The sequence below is a fragment of the Nelusetta ayraudi genome, unplaced genomic scaffold (assembly GCF_046127955.1).
Source record: "Nelusetta ayraudi isolate G7.1 ecotype Tasmania unplaced genomic scaffold, CSIRO-AGI_Nayr_v1 ptg000132l, whole genome shotgun sequence".
Lineage (NCBI taxonomy): Eukaryota > Metazoa > Chordata > Actinopteri > Tetraodontiformes > Monacanthidae > Nelusetta > Nelusetta ayraudi.
Genome location: NW_027466182.1, coordinates 23,686 through 41,810, shown reverse-complemented (window position 1 = coordinate 41,810; position 18,125 = coordinate 23,686). Strand labels below are relative to the sequence as shown.

Sequence of the window (18,125 nt, the reverse complement as noted above, 5' to 3'; positions counted from 1 at the left end):
TAAACGCACCGCGAAGCGCGGAGGCAGCAGAAGACAAAGCATGTCAATTATGGGCAAGATGGGGGAATGGCAGGTATGTGCTGTTTGCTGTAACACAAAGAGGCTGCTTCGGGAGAAACCCTTAAAAAAAAGAAAGAAAAAAAAAAGTGTCCGAAGTGTCGACCTGGTTGGAGGAGGAAGTGGTGGTGCGTTCGAGTGAAGCAAAGTCGCCGCGTCTTTTTTTTTTTTTTTTTTTATCCGTCAGGTCGTTGCGCAAAGATGTCGAATACACGTTTCTGTTTTAGGGGGGCTTGTGTGTGTTTTTTTTTAATTATTATTTATTTTTGCGCCGAGGTCGCCCCTCAGGCCCCCCGTGTCATAATCTAAATCTCTCACAGTCAAAACACGTTCGCGGGCCGATGATGGATTCGCGTGTTTTGCACACGAGTGTGACAAAAAAAAACAAAAAAAAACACGTGAGTTTGGCTTTTGACTAATGAGCAAACAAACGCGAGGTTAAATTTGCCCATGTTGACACAGCGCGTCCTAAAAGTTTTTTTTTTTTTTTTTTTTTTTTTAACGCTGCCTCTTTTCTTGCGCATGTGGCACAACTTTTACGCCGCTCCAAATTCGGATAAGCATGTTGGAGTTTATTTGCGTTAGAAGCCTTCTTAAAGCCTCGGAGGGCGGGTGGGGGGGGGGGAACTGGCCTTGTTTTCCTCGAGGTGCGTGAGGGAGCAGCAGAAGGAGGTGGAGGAGGAGGAGAAGAAGAAGAAGAAGAAGAAGAAGAAGAAGAAGAGTCGACGGCGAGCTGAGACAAAACTCCTGAGTTTCACTCAGTTGCAGGCAGGCAGGCAGGCAGGCAGACAGACAGACAGAGGGGCGAGATACCCTGCGAAGAAACTCCGCAACGCGCACTCGGCCGTCATTGTTCACCCGCGCCATCGCTCCCATTATCATTAATAACAGCTGTTTGTTGCAAGTCGCTCCACCAAAAATGGTAATCTGGGTTTAAAAAAAAAAAGAGAGAGCAGGAGAGGAGGAGGAGAGAGAGAAGGAGAGAGAGAGAGAGAGAGAGAGAGGAGGCCAACGCCTTTAAGAGCTAAGGCGACCTGTCTGGTGACCCACGACCCGCTGAGGTGAGGTCTCGGCCCCGGCGACAGGGCAGAGTCAGGCGAGGCGGCTCATTCAAATGAAACAAGGCTGCGTTGTTGTGTTAATTATTTACATTGTAACCCCCCTCGACACACACACACACACACACACACACACACACACACACACACACACACACACACACACCTCCACCCCCATGGACGAAAAAAGCAACAACAAAAAAAAAACCGCGCGCCCCCTTTTACAGGTATAGCGAGTGCTCGGAATGTCTCACCTTTTTAACATAACATTTAAAGAATGGCCTTTGAGGGAGCGCACACCCCGCACCTCGTCTCTCAATGGGATTAAAATAACAGTTTGGGGGGGGGGGGAGTTTCTTCTCCTTCTTCTTCTTCTTCCCCTTAACAAACCATTAAAGTTCGTCGCAGAGTGTTTGACAGTGGGGGCATTTGCATGTTGACTTGCTTGTTTGCGCGCTTGGAGACAAGTGAAGAGGCTTCGTTTTGCGCACTTTATTTATTTATTTCTTTTTCTTTCTTTTTTTTTTACAGGCGTAAGAAAAGTCACTTCGTTTCAAAAGTGCGTTGTTTCTCATGTTTTCTGCGTACAAATGCACTTATTAGAGAAAAAGAAAATCACACGCACCATACAGGATAGCGAAAGAAATTACACCATCCCAGGTGCACGCAGGTCCCCATGCGTGACAACCCCCCCCCCCCCCCTCCTCCACCGCCCTGCACTCAACAAACACAAAGCTGCACACAAAACATATGTATTACCAGGCGTGTGCACAGCCTGTATACTAGTTTTTTTTATTTATTTTTTTTTAAAGCTACCTGTATACGTTGTCCATTGGTGTTGTGTGCTGGTAGGTGGTGGTGGTGGTGGTGGGGGGGGGAGGGGGGGGAGGGTGAGCGAGGAAGAGGAAAAAAAAAAGGGGGGAATCAAACGGCTGTTGATATGCTAATGAGGCCCTGTGCCAGTGTTATTACAGAGGGAGCTGCTCCAGCCCTTCACTTCCACCATTAGAGGGAGACCTCAGAGCGCAAGACAGACAAGGCAGCAACCACCACTGCTTCAATAAAAAAAAAAAAAAGTCGTGGTGGTGGGTTTTTTTTCTCTCTCTCTCGCTCTCTCTCTGAGCGGGGAGCACAATTCACAAGTGAAAACAAGACTATAAGGCGATACCTTTTTTTTTTTTTTTTTTTTTACTCTAAATCCACCCCGGCAACCCATGAAAATGCTCTGGAAATTAACTGATAACATTAAATATGAGGACTGCGAGGTAAGGGGGCTCCTCTCTTCTTTCTTTTATGTTGTGTGTGTCTTTAAAAAAAAAAAAAAAAAATACTGCTGAGATAATTATATTAGAAATCTTTTATGGCGGTCTTTTCTTTTCTTTTCTTTTGACAGCTGACAGCGAGATTATTTGAGTCGAATACGCGGCGCGTGGATTTGTCTTTTATCAATTTTGTGTCTCATTTTTTATTTTTACTTTTGCAAATTTGTCATCGGAGTGAAACGAGTGATGATAATTATTGGGTTTTTTTTAAAAAAAAAAATCACAAGGGTATCGATAATTATTTTTATTTCAATATTTCGTGGCTTTTGCTTTGTAATTTCGTGTGGGCATATTTTCTGGAATTAATTGAATTTTATTGCACATGTGGATGTTATATATTTTTAAAACATATAATTTCCCTCACTAAACCCTAAAAAGACACACGTGGCAGGCGTGTGATGAAAATGTATTTTTTTTTTAAGATTATGAGGCATTTGTTGTTGGACACAGACAGCTTTATTTACTGCAGGAAGGATTGTGTTGCTCTTTCTTTTTTAAAGGCTGCAATTTTAGACTGTGCGTGCGTTCGTGTACAGTGCATGCAACGTCCTGATAGCTGCTGCTGTTGCCGTTGTGCGTTCGGATTAAAAAAAAATATATAGAAATATATATATATTTTTTGCTGCTAACATCGGGGGGAGGGTTGGTTTTGGGTCTCGCGGAGGAGCCAGTCGGACGTGTTTTCAGTGGTCTGGTCTGGTCTGGTCTGATATCCAGCGACGACCGGACAAACAGGAGCTTTGGCACCTGCGTGTTGGTGTTGGTGTTGGTGTTGGTGGTGGCTTTTACGCACAGCTTCTTCTTCTTTTTTTTTTCCCTTCTCCGCAAAAAACAAAACACGCAAAATCCGGTCACAGCTTGTGATTTTGTAATTAAAAAATAAATTAATAAATAAAATGCGTGAGTGTAAGTAAGCAAGCAAGGCGAAGCAGGAAGGAAGGAAGGAAGGAAGGAAGGAGGAGGAGTGGAGCTGCTCTTGTTAGCCGCGCGTCAAAGTTGTCGGATCCGAGCGGCCCTGTCATACATTCGCTGATATATTTGTAAAAAAAAAAATATATATTTCAAAATAAATAAATAAATCACTGTCCGTGTCGTGCAAAAAAAATTTGAAAATAAATAAATTAAAAAAAAAATAGAGCCCGGGTGACACTCGGAGGAGTGGTGGTGGTGGTTGTCGAAAGAGAGAGAGAGAGAGAGGGAGAGAGTTTGGAGTTTGGAGGACAAACCCGGTGGATTAGTATCGGCGGAGGCGGAAGAGAGGAGAGAAGGAGGTAAAAGAGAGAGAGAGAGAGAGAAAGAACAGATGTATTATAAACGGCCGAGTGGAGGACGGCTCGCTGTCGGAGGCTGAAAAAGGCGGAAAACAAAGGGGACGGCAGGGGCGAGCGAGCGTCGCGAGCTGGATGTTCCGCCGCCACGGAGGGCGCAGCGAGCGGCACCGTCGTTTCTCTCTCTCTCTCTCTCTCTCTCTCTCTCTCTCTCTCTCTCTCTCTCTCTCTCCCCCCCCCCCTCTCGTCCATTCCCTCCCTTTCTTTCACTTTTGCGCTCTCTGGCCCTGGGACCCTTTTAAAACACCCCCTCACCACCACCACTACCTCCACCTCCCTCCCTCTCTGCCTCCCTCACCCCTCCCACCCCCCAACTCCATCCCTCTCTCTGATTCGCCAGGCGCCAGCGGAGTGTCCCTCTTTTTGTCTCTCTCTTCCTCCACTCCCCTTCCACTGTCTCTCGCTCTGCCTCTCCCGCCCCATCTCTCTCTCTCTCTCTCTCCCTCTCTCTCTCTCTCTCTCTCTCTGATTAGATATACCGATCCCCCCTTTCAATGGACGTCATTTAAAGCGCAGACTCCTGCCCCGCAGTTGCGTCCTCCGCTTCACGCCCGACTTTCTTTTTTTTCCCCTTCCTCATTTGGCTCTCTCTCTCTCTTTCTCTCTCTCTCTCTCTCTCCCCTCCGGTTCTTGTCGCCCGACCATACCGGTCCCTTCTCTCTTTTCTTTTTTTGGTTTTACCATTAATGCTAACGGTCATGAACGCGTTCTATTAGGAGTCCGAGAGAGGAGAAGGAAGACCCCGAAGAAGAAAAGCGGCTTCTCTCTCTTCTTCTTCTTCTTTTTTTTTTTTTTGGTTTTTATTCGTTGAGAGAGAGGGGGGGGCTTGGTCAGCTAATATGAGCTCGACCGAGGGGACGACGCAGCTGTGATAAGAGAGCCGGGATAGCCGCGGCTATAGGAAAAGAGAGAGAGAACTTTTCGGCCCCCCTGAAAAGAAAAAGAAAAAACAAATCCAGCAGCAGCAGCAGCAGCAGCTCCGCCGAATACCTGCGTTTTTTTTTTCCTCCAGAGGCGAATGAATGGCAGCGGGGATCTAGCCGTTTCTCTCTGATGGATTATCGTCCGGCCACTGTGGCACGCATCTGATCGCAGGGGGCTTTCGCCGTCATCCTGAAGGAAAAGAAGACTGTTTTTGCCTGCTTTTCTCGGGAGGGAGGGGCGGCTCCAGGCTTTGCCTTTTTTTTATTTTTTGTTTTTTTTTTGCAGCTCCTGGTTAATTCCCTTCGCTTCACTATAGGCGCTCGCGGGCCCCCTCCGAGCCAAGTTGGATTTTTCTGGAGGGGTGTTTTGCTTTTTTTTTTAAGTGAGGGGAAGACAAAAAAAAAAACAAAACCCTTCCTTGACGCGCACCGAGAAAAATAATAATTCGAAATGTTAGTGCACAGTTTTTCCGCGATGGTAAGTTGTTGTTGTTTGTTGTTTGTAGTTTTAAGTCTGAGTGTGTATTGTCAGCTATTGGAATGCCCGTCTGTTAAAATGTCTCGGTCTGTTCTATTTCTTGTCTTTCGCCGTTTTAAATGATTTATTTTTTTTTTTGTCGAGCTCGCATGTTTTCTCTCAGCGACAGACTTCCCAGCTTAAACATTGCCAGGAATTCAGAAACACACGCCGCGATTGGACACTTTTTAATCTGTTGGTTTGTAGGGGGTAAAAAAAAAAAAAAAAAAAAAAGATTATCACGATTTACTTTTTTTGAAAATCGTGCAAATTCATCTGCCTGTCTTGCTTCTTTTTTTGTTAAAATTAAAAAAAAAATGCCCTAGATAATATATAATTGAATTTATCTCCTAACTACCCACTTGCGCTAATCCCCTGTCATCCATCCGGGCCACGTTTGATAATGTACAGAGGCGTTGGAAGCAGATTGAAAAGAACAGGAGAGAAAACGTGTTTTTTGTTTTTGTTTTTTTTGCCTTGTGCTTGTGTGTTTTTCCCCCCCATTTTAATTACGCACATGAATGAAAAAAAAAAAAAACCCCAAAAAAAACCCCCAAAAAAACACCCTCTCTCCGTCCGTCTCCCCTTGACAGGACCGTCACGACGGCACCAGCAACGGAACAGCCAGGCTACCTCAGCTGGGCGGCGTGGGCCAGAGTCCCTACACCAGCGCGCCGCCGCTCTCCCACACGCCCAACTCGGACTTCCAGCCGCCGTACTTCCCGCCGCCCTACCAGCCCATCTACCCGCAGTCTCAGGACCCTTACTCGCACGTCAACGACCCGTACTCCCTCAACTCCCTGCACAGCCAGCCGCAGCCGCAGCACCCGGGCTGGCCGGGCCAGAGGCAGAGCCAGGAGAGCGGCCTGCTGCACCAGCACCGCAGCCTGCCGCACCAGCTGTGCCGGGAGTACCGCAGGGAGGTGCTCCTACCGTCCGGCCACGGCCTCGACTCGGGACTGTCAGACTCTATCCCCATCCATGGAATACCTCACTCTTTAGAAGACGTTCAGGTGAGGCTGCTTGACGTATTTATTCATTTATTTCAAAACAGCTGAACGTAATAAAAAAAAACAAAAAAAACAAAAAAAAAAACAATTATTAGTACTGATTTAATTAGCATTGCTCCACTTGCCTGTTATAGATAAATATATAAATATGCTTTCCCCAATTATCTCGATTCAAAATTAATAACCTGGACGCTTTTATTTATTTATTTATTTTTTTAGTTAATTAGTATCAATTTGTTCGAGCACTATATGGCTCGAAAATATAATTAGTTTTAATACGAGCCCATTACTCTACCAGTGCTTTGATTATTGCCGTTGTTTCAACAAAAAATAATAATAAATTAATTAATAATTTTTTTTTTAATAAACTCAAATACCGAACGCGTGGCACGCCGTAAATTATGAAGTTTTTCCCTCGTGCACGCGTGGAAAAAATAAATAAAATAGAACGACGAACGACGCTGCTCCTGGCTTATTTTACGCAGCATTAGCTCCCATCTAATTTCACTTATAAAATGAAACGTTGGAGCTGAGAGTGAAATGTGCTTCTTTAATGATCACCTCGTATTGTATTATAATAATTATTGTATTTTTTTCCCTATTAAATCAACGCACGGCATAGTCCCCCCCCTCTCCTCCCAACATCTCGATTTGAACAAAAATATCCATTAATAATAATAACAGAAGAAGACAAATACTGAGGAAGAAGACGGGGCTCGGTGCTATTTGCGAGCGACGGCGACTCGCGCACGCAGCAGGGGAAGCGATTTTGCTCGAGATCGCGGTTCCACGACCGCGCGGAATAAAGACGCACGACAAGACGCTCGCGCGCACAAAAAAAAAAGGTCAATAGCCATCTCGTCGGCAGGTTTTCTCTCTCTTTCTCTTTTAGCTCCCAGTTTTTAATCAGAAACAAACACCAATAACGCCTCTAATTAGTTCATAGGCCTTTAATAGGCTCGCGCCGCCATAATTACTATCCAATCTAGATTAGAAGTTTCCTTGTGAGTGAGTGGAGCCTATCTTGTGTGTGTGCGTGTGTGTGGGGTGGGGGGGGGGGGCGAAATTAGGTCAGGATTATGGGGCGACGCGGCTCCGTTATTTAAGTCTGGCGCGTATGTAAGCTGGTGCAGCAGAACCACCACCACCACCACCACCACCCAACCCCTGGACAATAATAATAATAATAACAGGTATTGGTTTGAGGGCCTCGAGAGCCTCCATGTTGGGCGATGGTGGCTAATTATGTCAGGCTTTTGTTCGCGCGAAGAACACAGTCTCACACACACACACACACACACACACACACACACATGCAGAGGAATGATTTTTTTTCTCCCCCTCCCATCTAAATCCCTTTGTGCTAATTTTGCCCATTTTTTTTTCCTTCTTCTTCTTCCTCTTCTTGCATTTGTGTCGCAGCCTGTTGATGATCAAGGAGTTCACATTCCCGACCAGACTGTAATTAAAAAAGGTAAGCAATTTCCTCAGAGATACCATGCATGTCTCTGCGCACACACGCACGCACGCACACACACACACACACACACACACACAAGCAAGCAAGCAAGCATGCATGTATGCTGCACCCCCCCCCCTCCCCTCCAACCCCCCATTCGCCCATTCTGCTCGAACGGACCCGATGCAATGCGGTAATGCCTGACTGATCCTAATAGCGCGGCAGCCCTATTTTTCATTACATGCTTTCCAAGTGCATCAAACTGGCGGCACCTTTTTACCCACCACCACCACCACTAACCCCCACCATCACCACCACCACCACCCTGCGCTGCTGATGGAATTTACTGTCAGCGTTTCGCTGCAGAGAGAGAGAGAGAGAGAGAGAGGGTGTCGAGGGTGATGGTGGTGGTGGTGGTGGTGGTGGTGGGGAGATGATGGAGCTGGTGGGGTTTTGTAAAAAAAAAAAAAAAAAAAAAAAAGGGCCTCTCGATGTTCATGGTCAAAGATGCAGGAGGGAGGAGGGGGAGGTGGTGGTGGTGGTGGTGGCTGCGCATCAAGCAGCGTGGTCAAATTTGGAGTAATCGACGGCCTGGCGAGAGAGGAGGATGAAAGGCTGTCAATTTGCAGACACTCGGTGAAGGGTGTAGCGGCAGTCGGAGGCGTGCAGGGCCCGAGCTGTAATCCAGCTCTAATAATGATTTGATTGTGGGCATTTTGCTGCGGCAGTAATGGCCGGTGCCTGTTACACCGCCATGCCAGCTTTTGAACGGGGATTCTGACCCTCTCGTTTTTCATTTATTTTCTATTTTTATTTTATTTTGCATCAGCTAATTTTTTTTTTTCCCCGCGTCCCGGCCGCCCGTCCGTCCGCGTATCAACACCATAATTGGCCTCCTTATATTAACGATCTCAAGAGTTCGTTTAACTCCTATTGTCTCCATTAGGCTCCCCTGAGCCATTAATGTCACAAGTGATCCATCCAGAGGCGCGCACATGCAGCCCCCCCCCAAGCCCCCCCAACCACCATCCATCCACCCCCCCAACCCCTCTTTTGTCTCCGGTTACTGCACGCCACGGCGGTTCCCTCGCACCCTGCGCCCTTGCCCTACAAAAAAAAAAAGAGAGAAGAGAAAAAAACACCGCCACAGCCTCCACCACCGCCTCAGCTCCAAAATCACACAATCTCACACACAGACACACAAACGAACACACGCACGGTCGACGGTGTTTTGCAGGATTCGTCGGGGGGGGGATAGACATAGACTCTTACAGAATGTCTCGGTCGGTGCGTGAGTCAGAGCCATCGGCGAGGTTGTGCGTAAAAATAGGCTTGGCTGGACGCTCACATTCACATTCTCGCACAGACTTACGCACATTGGTCGTTTGACATTATTATTATTATTATTATTATTATTATTATTATTATTATTATTATTATTATTATACTAATAATGCTAATAATACTACTAATAATAATGTTGTTATTACGTGCATGTACTTCCTGCTTGTTCTGCGTCATCTGGAGGCCTGCTCCCACCACCCCATCATGACGAACGTAATAATTGCACGATTTGATTTGCTCGAGATTCACCAAGCCCAACCCCTCCTCTCTCCCCCCCCCCTCCCACCACCTCCACCAGGTCCAGTCTCCTTATCCAAGAACAACAACATCTCCGCCATCCCGGTGAACAAGGACGGCCTCTTCGGCGGCGTGGTCAACCCCAACGAGGTGTTCTGCTCGGTTCCGGGTCGGCTGTCGCTCCTCAGCTCCACATCCAAGTACAAGGTCACGGTAGCGGAGGTGCAGAGGCGCCTCTCGCCGCCCGAGTGCCTCAACGCCTCGCTGCTGGGCGGGGTTCTGAGGAGGTGGGTGACTGACTACACTCGACCCAAATACTACTACTACTACTACTAATAATGATATTTAAAAAAGAAAATAAAAGACACACACTTAAAAAAAAAAAAACCCAAAAAAAACCCCAACAACAACACCATCTCTCTGCGTGTATACCTGCGTGATTGCGCCAGTCTGGGCGTGCGCCACTCTGCGCTGCGCGCGCATCGACCCCCCCCCCCCCCACCCCCTCGCTCTCCGCCCGCCTCGCGCTCCTCTCTTGTAGCAGGAATAATTAAAATCGACCAACCATGACACCTAGCTCCTGCATTTAAAGCAGGAGAGGTCTGTTAAATTCCATATTAACTTCCCGAGCGCACTGGATTCCCTCTCTCTCCCTCTCTCCCTCCCTCTCTCAAATCATTGTAGGCCTAGTCTGTTTCAAGCCCCAGCTCTATAGGCCCAGGGAAGGCATTACACATGAAAACATTGGTCTCCAGTGAACGGTCTAGTGAAGTGCTGCCGCCGCGAGAAGCGCAGTCAGTAATAGCGCTGCCTGCCTATTAAGTAGGGTGGCTTATTTATTCATTTTGTACAGTATTTGTCTGCTTGCGAGAAGAGGGCCGGGCCTCCTTTTTAAGTATTATTTATAGCTCGTCTTTGGGATGTAATGGAGGGTAGAGGCAGCCAATTTCACCCAATTCACCTTTTAATTAGCGGGAAGAGGAGGGGGTGGGGGGGTGGGGTGGGGGGAGAGAGAGAGCTGGAGTGGATTTATAGACTGGGGACGCTGCTTTTCTTTAAGGCCCAATGTGTGAGATAGAAACACGCCAGGGGAAACATATGTACCCCCCCCCCCTACGCCCCCACCTCCTTTTAGTTAGTTTGACTCCCTCAAAATAAACAACTCGTGCTTTTGATGGCTGATAATGAGCAAATACATTTTAGTCCAACTCGTAGGGGGGGGGTGGCCATGTTGTTTCCACAGTGGCCCACAACCTGGATCCCATTTGGTGTTTTAAGATTCTTATCCTGACGCCCAGCTGGTGCAAGATGGAGATATCAGATGTAGGCGAGAGTGCATTCAGGACCAAGCACTTACAGGGTTTTACATTGACTGCAATAACATGCACGCTCACCAACAAGTGCGGCTGAATGTTACACAGTGGGCCTTTTGCTGTCAGGGTAATAAGGCCTGATTGAAAAAAAAAAAAAAAAAAAAAGGGGGGGGGGGGATATTAGGTAAAAAAAAAAAAAAAGAATGTTTATCACTATCGGAATCTGTGTCGCATATATTCACACTTGGCTTTTTTTTTTTTCTTTTTGCTTCGTGTCGCCACAGGGCCAAGTCTAAAAACGGAGGAAGATCCTTACGGGAGAAGCTGGATAAAATCGGCTTGAATCTACCTGCGGGCAGACGCAAGGCAGCGAACGTCACCTTGCTGACGTCACTCGTCGAAGGTGAGTTCCCGTGTGGTGTGTTGCGCGACGTGGGGGGAAGAAAAAAAAAAGAAAAGAAAAGAAAAAGAAAAGACAATCGCGTTCCCACTCCGCGGGCTCGCGCGATATCACGTCCTTTGCAAAGTGGGATGTTGTTTTTTTTTCTTCTTCTTTTTCTTTTTCTTTTTTTTTACTCCCCCCTCCCTCCCTCCTTCTCCTCCTCCACCTCCCTCACTCTCTCCCTCCCTCTCTCTGTTTCTTCCTCTGTGTTGGAAATCAGCATATGCGCTCATCCGTGTAATGTGGAGCGACTTTGCCTCGCAAGTAATAAAGCATGAAGGATGTGCGTGTGCGTGCGTTCGTGTGTCTGTTAGGAGAGAGAGAGAGAGAGAGGGAGGGAGAGATAGAGAGAGATGTAGATGGAGGGAGGGAGCGAGGGAGGGGAGAGAAAAAAAAAAGAAATGGTGTTGGTAAATTCTCGTGGCTTTGCACGCGCTGGCCCAGGCTTTCTTTTTCTTTTTTTTTTTTTTTCGTTTCTTTTTTCCTCGGGAGCGCGCACTCACCCGCTCGCAGGTCCGAGCCTGGCCTAGTTTTTGGTTGCTTTTTTTTCCTTTCTTTCTTTCTTTCTTTCTTTCTTACGCGCTGGATGAAATTTTCGCGGTCGCGATGTCCAGTTAATTACTGAGTCGCCGCGCGTTTATTGGGCGCCGCTGAGCTGTTCTCACCTCGCGGATGAGAAGTCGATTGATTTATTCACCCCGCGTCGTTCCCAACGTTACACAAGGGCGGGGAGGAGGGCGGGGGTGGCTGCGGTTTTTTTTTTTTTTTTAATGACGCCTCATATCTCTCGTCAATAAGTTCCCACATGCTTTGGAGAGAGAGAGAGAGAGAGAGAGAGAGAGAGAGAGAGAGAGAGAGAGAGCGAGAGCGAGCTGACCTATTGAGGAGCCCATATATTTTTGGGGCCCTGCTAACGAATAAATGAGTCAATTACGGTTGGATATGCGCCTTTTGACGCGGGGTAAATCCATTTTGCTGCTCCGGGTGCGCGCTATCAGTGTTATTATGAGTATTATTATTGTTCAGCGCGGTGGTATTTGCTGGTGTGCGCCCCTGCGATGGTCCACCGCTCCACCGCGTTAATCATTAGCGCAGAGGGAGTCCAAACAGGAGCGCGCTCGCTCGGACCTCTACGTCCTGCGTCAGAGGGTTCGGGTGGCGCTGGTGTAATGAGGTCGCGCGAAGGGGGTGGTGGATACGCGCGATTGTGGTTAATCATAATGGAGTTTCTGGTGGCACGTGCGTGCGCGTGAAGGAGGCGGAGGATAACGAAGGAAGGGTGGAGGGTGGGTGGGGGGCGTGTGTTGAAGTGAAGGGACACCAGGCCGAGTTACTGTCATTGTTTACGATCCGCTCCATTTTATGGAAACGAGTTTACTGGACTTGGGGCTTTGATGCTAATTGGCGCATGCGTCCTTCCGGAGCAGGGGCTTATGGGGCAGGAAGCCCCGCAGTAAAAGAGGAGGAGGTGGGGCGGAGGGGAAAAAAAAAGAAAAAGAAAAAGGGAAAAACTCAAACTGCTTCAGGAAATTAAAACCAAAGGCTCTGAGTGAGCGAGGGCAGGAGGGTGTGTGTGTGTGTGTGTGTGTGTGTGTGTGTGTGCAGTTCACTGACCAACAACAGAGGTTGCAGCTCAGACCTATGAGACATAAAACAACGACAGCACTTCAAAAACGTTTTCTTTTTATTCCCACGAGCCCCCCTCCCCACCTTTTTTTTCTTCATTCATTTATTTATTTATTTCTTAAAATCACTTCCTTCGTTGCACTTCGTTGATACAATGTGCAAAAGCACCGGCAATGAATGACACGGTGTTTAGCATGACACAGCGCCGCCTATGCTTCGCATTACTGCCCCATCCCTGCCCCCCCCCCCCCCACCACCCCGTCCACATTTCGCCGTTCCCACGCTATGAAAGGCAGCCTGACGTGTATTGACAGCTCATGATTAGTTCCACGCTGCTAATATCATCATCATCACCACCACCATCATCATCATCATCATCATCATCATCATCACCGTCACCAGTGTTTGTTGGGAAGGCACAGGTGTTGCAAAGCCCGCCCCCGCTGCGACAACACCCCAATCACGTGTCCTGTGTCAGCATGGGTGGGTGGGTGGGTGGGGGAGTGTCTGGATGTGATGTCACCGTATTGATTTTTTTTTTTTTTAATTATATTTTTTACTTTCTGTGTGAATCAGTCAACCTAACTCCCCCCCCTCACCCCCCCCCCCTCTCTCCATTTCCCCTCCTACTTTGTTGTTTTTCAGGAGAAGCGGTACATCTCGCAAGGGATTTCGGTTACGTGTGCGAAACCGAGTTCCCAGCCAAGGCGGTAGCTGAATACGTAAACCGTCAGCATTCCGACCCAAACGAACAAGTCCAAAGAAAAAACATGCTATTGGCAACGAAGTAAGTGCTCCGCTGTCGCCGGTTTGGCTGTGTTTTTCTCGTCACACCCACTTTGCAGGGCCCAGCTTGCGCACCCTTCTGCTTTGTGCTTTGCGCGCGTGTTTGACTGACACTTACCACAACACAACACAACACAACACAACACAACACACACACACACACACACACACACACACACACACACACACACACACACACACACACGGAGACTTTGTAATGGCAAATATATTAAAACGACACCGTCTGCATGATGTCATCGTGAAGAAAAAAAAAAAAAACCGTTGTCATCGTTGCTCAATGACATAATCGACCAATTGATGAGATTAACACTGACAATATTATTAGTCGCTGGGTTTTTTTTTTTTTTTTGTTATTAGCGCCACACTGTCACACTTCCTTACTATATAAAGAATCTTTTTTTGTTGTTGCTCAATGTGGTTTTATGTATTTTTTTCTTTCTTCTTTTCATGGATGACTTCTTCTAACAGTATTATAAATAATAATTAGAATTCATAATGTGGAAAAGCACAATGGAAGTGTCCTGCTGTTGGTGCCTTTGGGCCTTTCCCTTCCCTAAGCCACACAGCAGAGCGGTGTTTAGTTCAGGGACGGTGACACATATCTGGTTCTCATCCAGCGCCTATTAAAAGCTGGCCTGGTGTGTTTTTCCTTCATTTACGACACTTTAGTACCTGCAAATATAGGTTTTAATTGCTCTAATATGTATTTATATATGTGTATCCAGATATGTACGTTCTGTTTCAGTCACTGTCACAATTTTGACAACGACTGCAAAGCATTTTTTTTTTTTTTTTTTTTAGATATACAAAATTATTTGGATTTTGCAACGTTTTTTTTTTTCGCAATTTCGTGCGGAAGTTTCACAAACTCGGTCGTGACCAACTTTTTCTTTTTGTTTTGAATGTTTCATTTATTGCCTCGCGTGCAAGTTTTACATTTACCTATTATGCAAAAACCTTTGCATTTATTATTTATTCGAGAATGTTTCAAATATATATATTTTTTTTTTTTTTTGTTCGCCTGTCTCCAGCAGTTTAGCACCTGTTTAGCATCCGGGCGAGTCCCCCCCCCCGTCCCCCCCCTCAACTGAGTCAATTTATCAGAATAGCACAGACGGGTTTTATCGCAATAGCAAGTTTGGAAAGCGTGAAAGAAGAATCAATTCTGGATAAAGAAAGAAACAAGAAAAGGAGTGCGAGAAAAAAAAGTTTCATGGTTCCGCTGAAAGTGCATTTCAAGCGCAAGACGCAACTTGACATTTTAACGGAATTTTAACGGATTTTTGTTACGATTTGCCCAGATCAGATTTTTTTTTTTAATTCATTTTTTGTTTTGTTTTTAAAGGACATTTAATCTCGCGATGCTCGGACATTAACCGGAAGCCTTTCCTTTCCCCCCCCTCCCCTCCCCACTTCAGGCAAGTCTGCAAAGAGTTCACAGACCTGCTGTCCCAGGACCGCTCGCCACTCGGGAACTCGCGGCCGCAGCCCATCCTCGAGCCGGGCATCCAGAGCTGTCTGACCCACTTCAGCCTCATCTCGCACGGCTTCGGCACCCCGGCGCTGTGCGCGGCCGTCACGGCCCTGCAGAACTATCTGACCGAGGCCATCAAGGCCATGGACAAAATGTACCTCAACAACAACCCCAACAGTCACTCGGACAGCGGCACGAAGGGCGGAGACAAGGACGAGAAGCACCGGAAGTGACGCTAACGACCCGGCGGCCCAACGCTTTGGCAACCGGGAGCTGGAGGAGGGAGGGGGACGTTGGGGGTGATGGAGGGGTTCTGGGGAGGGGGGGGGGGGGGGGGCGCTCTTCTTCCGCACCGAACCCCCGGCCCCTCCACCCCGACCCCCAACCCATCCAATATAAATATTATAAATACTTATTGATTCAAGTTAAACGTGCTACTTCCTGATTTTTGCGCGTTCTTTTTTTTTTCTTCTTTTTTTTTCTTTTTTTCTTTTCTCATGCCACACCTTTGGATTCAAGGAGGAGGAGAGAAAAAAAAACAAAACACGACGACGCGAAATCTTTCTTCTTCCAACCACCCGAACCGTGTAAAAAGTTATTTTTTAAAAAAAGGAAAATGACCAAAAAAACAAACAAACATCAAAAACAACAACTACGGCCGCGGAGGAGGAAGAGGAAAAAAGCTGCCGCGAGGACTTTTTATGTACTCTCTCTCCCTCTCTCTCTCTGTCTCTCTCCCCCCGCCCCACCACCACCTTATTTTTACGAGCTGCAACCAATGGACTGAAAATCCAGCGACCCCGCGACCCCCCCCCCCCACACCCCCCTCCCACCTCCCAACCACCACCACCTCATTTCCAAACGACACTCAATTATTTCACGATTCTGACGCGAATCACGCGAAGCTAAAAAAAATAAAAAATAAAAGAAAGACAGAAAGAAAAAGAAAACGAGAGGACGAATTCTTATCAGTATTGTGAATAATGAACTTTGAAAAAAAACAAGAGAAAAAAATCCCGCAGAGCTCCACGTCGTCACATCAGTTGTAGACTCTCTCTCTCTCTCTCTCTCTCTCTCTCTCTCTCTCTCTCTCTCTCTCTCTCTCTCTCTCTCTCTCTCTCTCTCTCCAAGCGACCGACTTGAACTTTTTTGAATTTCAACACGATTCGCGGTTATATAAGGGAATCAGTGTTCATGTATGTATATATTTATTTATGTGTAATTTAATGGGAATTGTAAATATGGTGCGTCTGTTGAAACTTCTTTTTTTTATTTATCTGGTGCCTCCTGTTTTAGTGGGTTTGAATATTCGGTTAGTTCTTCATGTGATTTTATGGTTCTTAGAAAAAAAAAAAAAAAACAGAAGTTCTTCGGGGTGATTTGTTTGATTATTTTTTTTGTTTTGTTTCATTTCTCTGGGATATTTCAATCCAGCCCTCTTGTAGCATGTTGAGGCGACATTGAAGCAAGTGAACAAATTTATTAGAAATAAAAAAAAAAACACTTCCATTTCTCTCTCTCTATCTATATATATCATCCTTATTCAGTTTATTTTTCGAGCAAAAAAAATAAAAATAATCCTGAGACAGAGCGTATAAGTGAGACCCCCGAGGAGAACTTTTTTTTTGTTTGTTTTTTGTGTTTCTATTTTCGTTTTTATACAAGCTTTTATGTGTCGTGCCAATCAGAATACGTTTCACCCTCCTGTTCTCTCCTTGAAGCACCATAAAAGCAATAAATGGAATATTGTCTTTTTTTAAATAAAAAAAAAAACAAACAAAAACAAAATAATGTTGGAAGACATTCAGAAAAAAAAAAATACATTTTTTGGGACCACCTGATATCGTGTTATGTCCGATAATGTCCAAAATTGGAGGCGGTTTTAGCTGTATTGTATAGATATGTGCTGGCAATAGTTCCCATGCCTGTCAATGTATTATAGTCCTTTGTTGCCCAGAAAAAAAATAAATATTTGATACGCTTCATCTCGATTTTTATTCAGATATTGTTTATTTACTTATTTATTTATTTTTCTTTTAAGTCACCGCTTGATTGAACGCTGGCCTTATATATATATATATGTATATATATATATATATTTGCTATTCTGAACGGCTGCAGTAATTGACTTTAAGTCTCCCCTGACGATTTGCTCCCTTGCAATAAGCAGCTGAACTCATTGTTTCCCCTCAAGTATAATAATAACAATAACAAAAAATATGTCTTACTTTAAACTCGCTACAGTTGAGGGCGCGGGGATCTCGTGCGAGTCTCGCAACAATGGATGGAGTCGCGTTTGAAGCGCCGCCCCTCCAGCTAGAAAACCCTCTGAGATGTATATAGGGGCCTGGTGCGCAATGTTTGGTTGTTATGGGCTATATTTGGCTGTGTGTGTGTGTGTGTGTGTGTGTGTGTGTGTGTGTGCCTCATTCAAAGACGCGCATCACAATATTTGTTGTGCTGTTTGCCTCTCAGTGTAATCAATGAACAGTGAGCAGCCTTGTTTTTTTTTTTACCTTCCTCCGCCTCCTCCCTTGTTGTCGCTTTTAAAAACACAACAACAACAACAACAACAACAACAACAGCAACGTGTAATCATCGCACTCAGAGGGTTGAGGAACCTGCGCGTTCTCGCTGCTGAGCGAATTTGTGAACGCGCGGCCTCCACTTTCGTTTGATATTTATTTTTATTATCACTATTCTTTGTTTTTTTCGTTGGTTTTTGCGGGCCGTTTTCTCTGTGATTGTACAGCGACGGCGCGGCGCCTCATTGCAGCTCGGGATGAAAAAAAATCAAAAAAAAATCAATCCGGTCTCTGCAGCCGCGACTCCTGCTGCTGCTGCTGCTGCTATGTTGCGCCTCTTTGCTGTTTCTCACCATTTCACTGTCTGGCAACCATGCAGTTTAAAATATTGTAACAGTGACTGAGCACCGGCTGACCCCCCCCCACCCCACCCCTCTTTCCCCTCCATCCATCCATCCCTCCATCCTCTGCAGTCATATTTATTATCTGAGAGATTTTCGGCCTGCCCGGTTTGCTGCTGCTGCTGCTGCTGCTGCTGCTGTTGTTTGTGTGTGTTTTCTTTTTTTTATTAGTATTTTTTTTTTTTATCTTATTTTTTTGCAGAAGGGGTGAATGAAGCCCAACTGTACATGTCCTTGGCATAATTGCGATGCACAGTGCTGGAGCAGGTGAAGCGAGGCATT

General features: G+C 46.1%; 2 protein-coding genes across 3 annotated transcripts in view; one reads left to right on the top strand and one right to left on the bottom strand.

Annotated features, from left to right (window-relative positions):
• The window catches only part of LOC142904791 (transmembrane protein 14C-like), a 45,163-nt gene that overhangs the window by 4,847 nt on the left and 22,191 nt on the right, over positions 1-18,125 (bottom strand). The window lies entirely within an intron of this gene.
• Positions 2,226-15,200, top strand: tfap2a (transcription factor AP-2 alpha). 2 transcript variants are annotated; one of them, XM_076051126.1, is made up of 7 exons: positions 2,226-2,380; positions 5,799-6,218; positions 7,638-7,689; positions 9,317-9,542; positions 10,853-10,971; positions 13,282-13,423; positions 14,862-15,200. In XM_076051126.1, the coding sequence occupies exons 1-7, from the start codon at positions 2,330-2,332 to the stop codon at positions 15,148-15,150; spliced, it is 1,299 nt and encodes a 432-aa protein (XP_075907241.1). In that variant the 5' UTR covers positions 2,226-2,329; the 3' UTR covers positions 15,151-15,200. The 2 variants fall into 2 exon arrangements, with proteins under 2 accessions (XP_075907241.1, XP_075907242.1); XM_076051127.1 differs by lacking the exon at positions 2,226-2,380 and adding an exon at positions 4,159-5,166.

Bases quoted from the DNA above. Each gene is read 5' to 3' on its own strand.
- tfap2a (XM_076051126.1), top strand. From the start codon at position 2,330: ATGAAAATGCTCTGGAAATTAACTGATAACATTAAATATGAGGACTGC. The intron at 2,381-5,798 runs GTAAGGGGGCTC...TCCCCTTGACAG, and splicing joins TTAAATATGAGGACTGCGAG to GACCGTCACGACGGCACCAG. The intron at 7,690-9,316 runs GTAAGCAATTTC...CACCTCCACCAG, and splicing joins CCAGACTGTAATTAAAAAAG to GTCCAGTCTCCTTATCCAAG.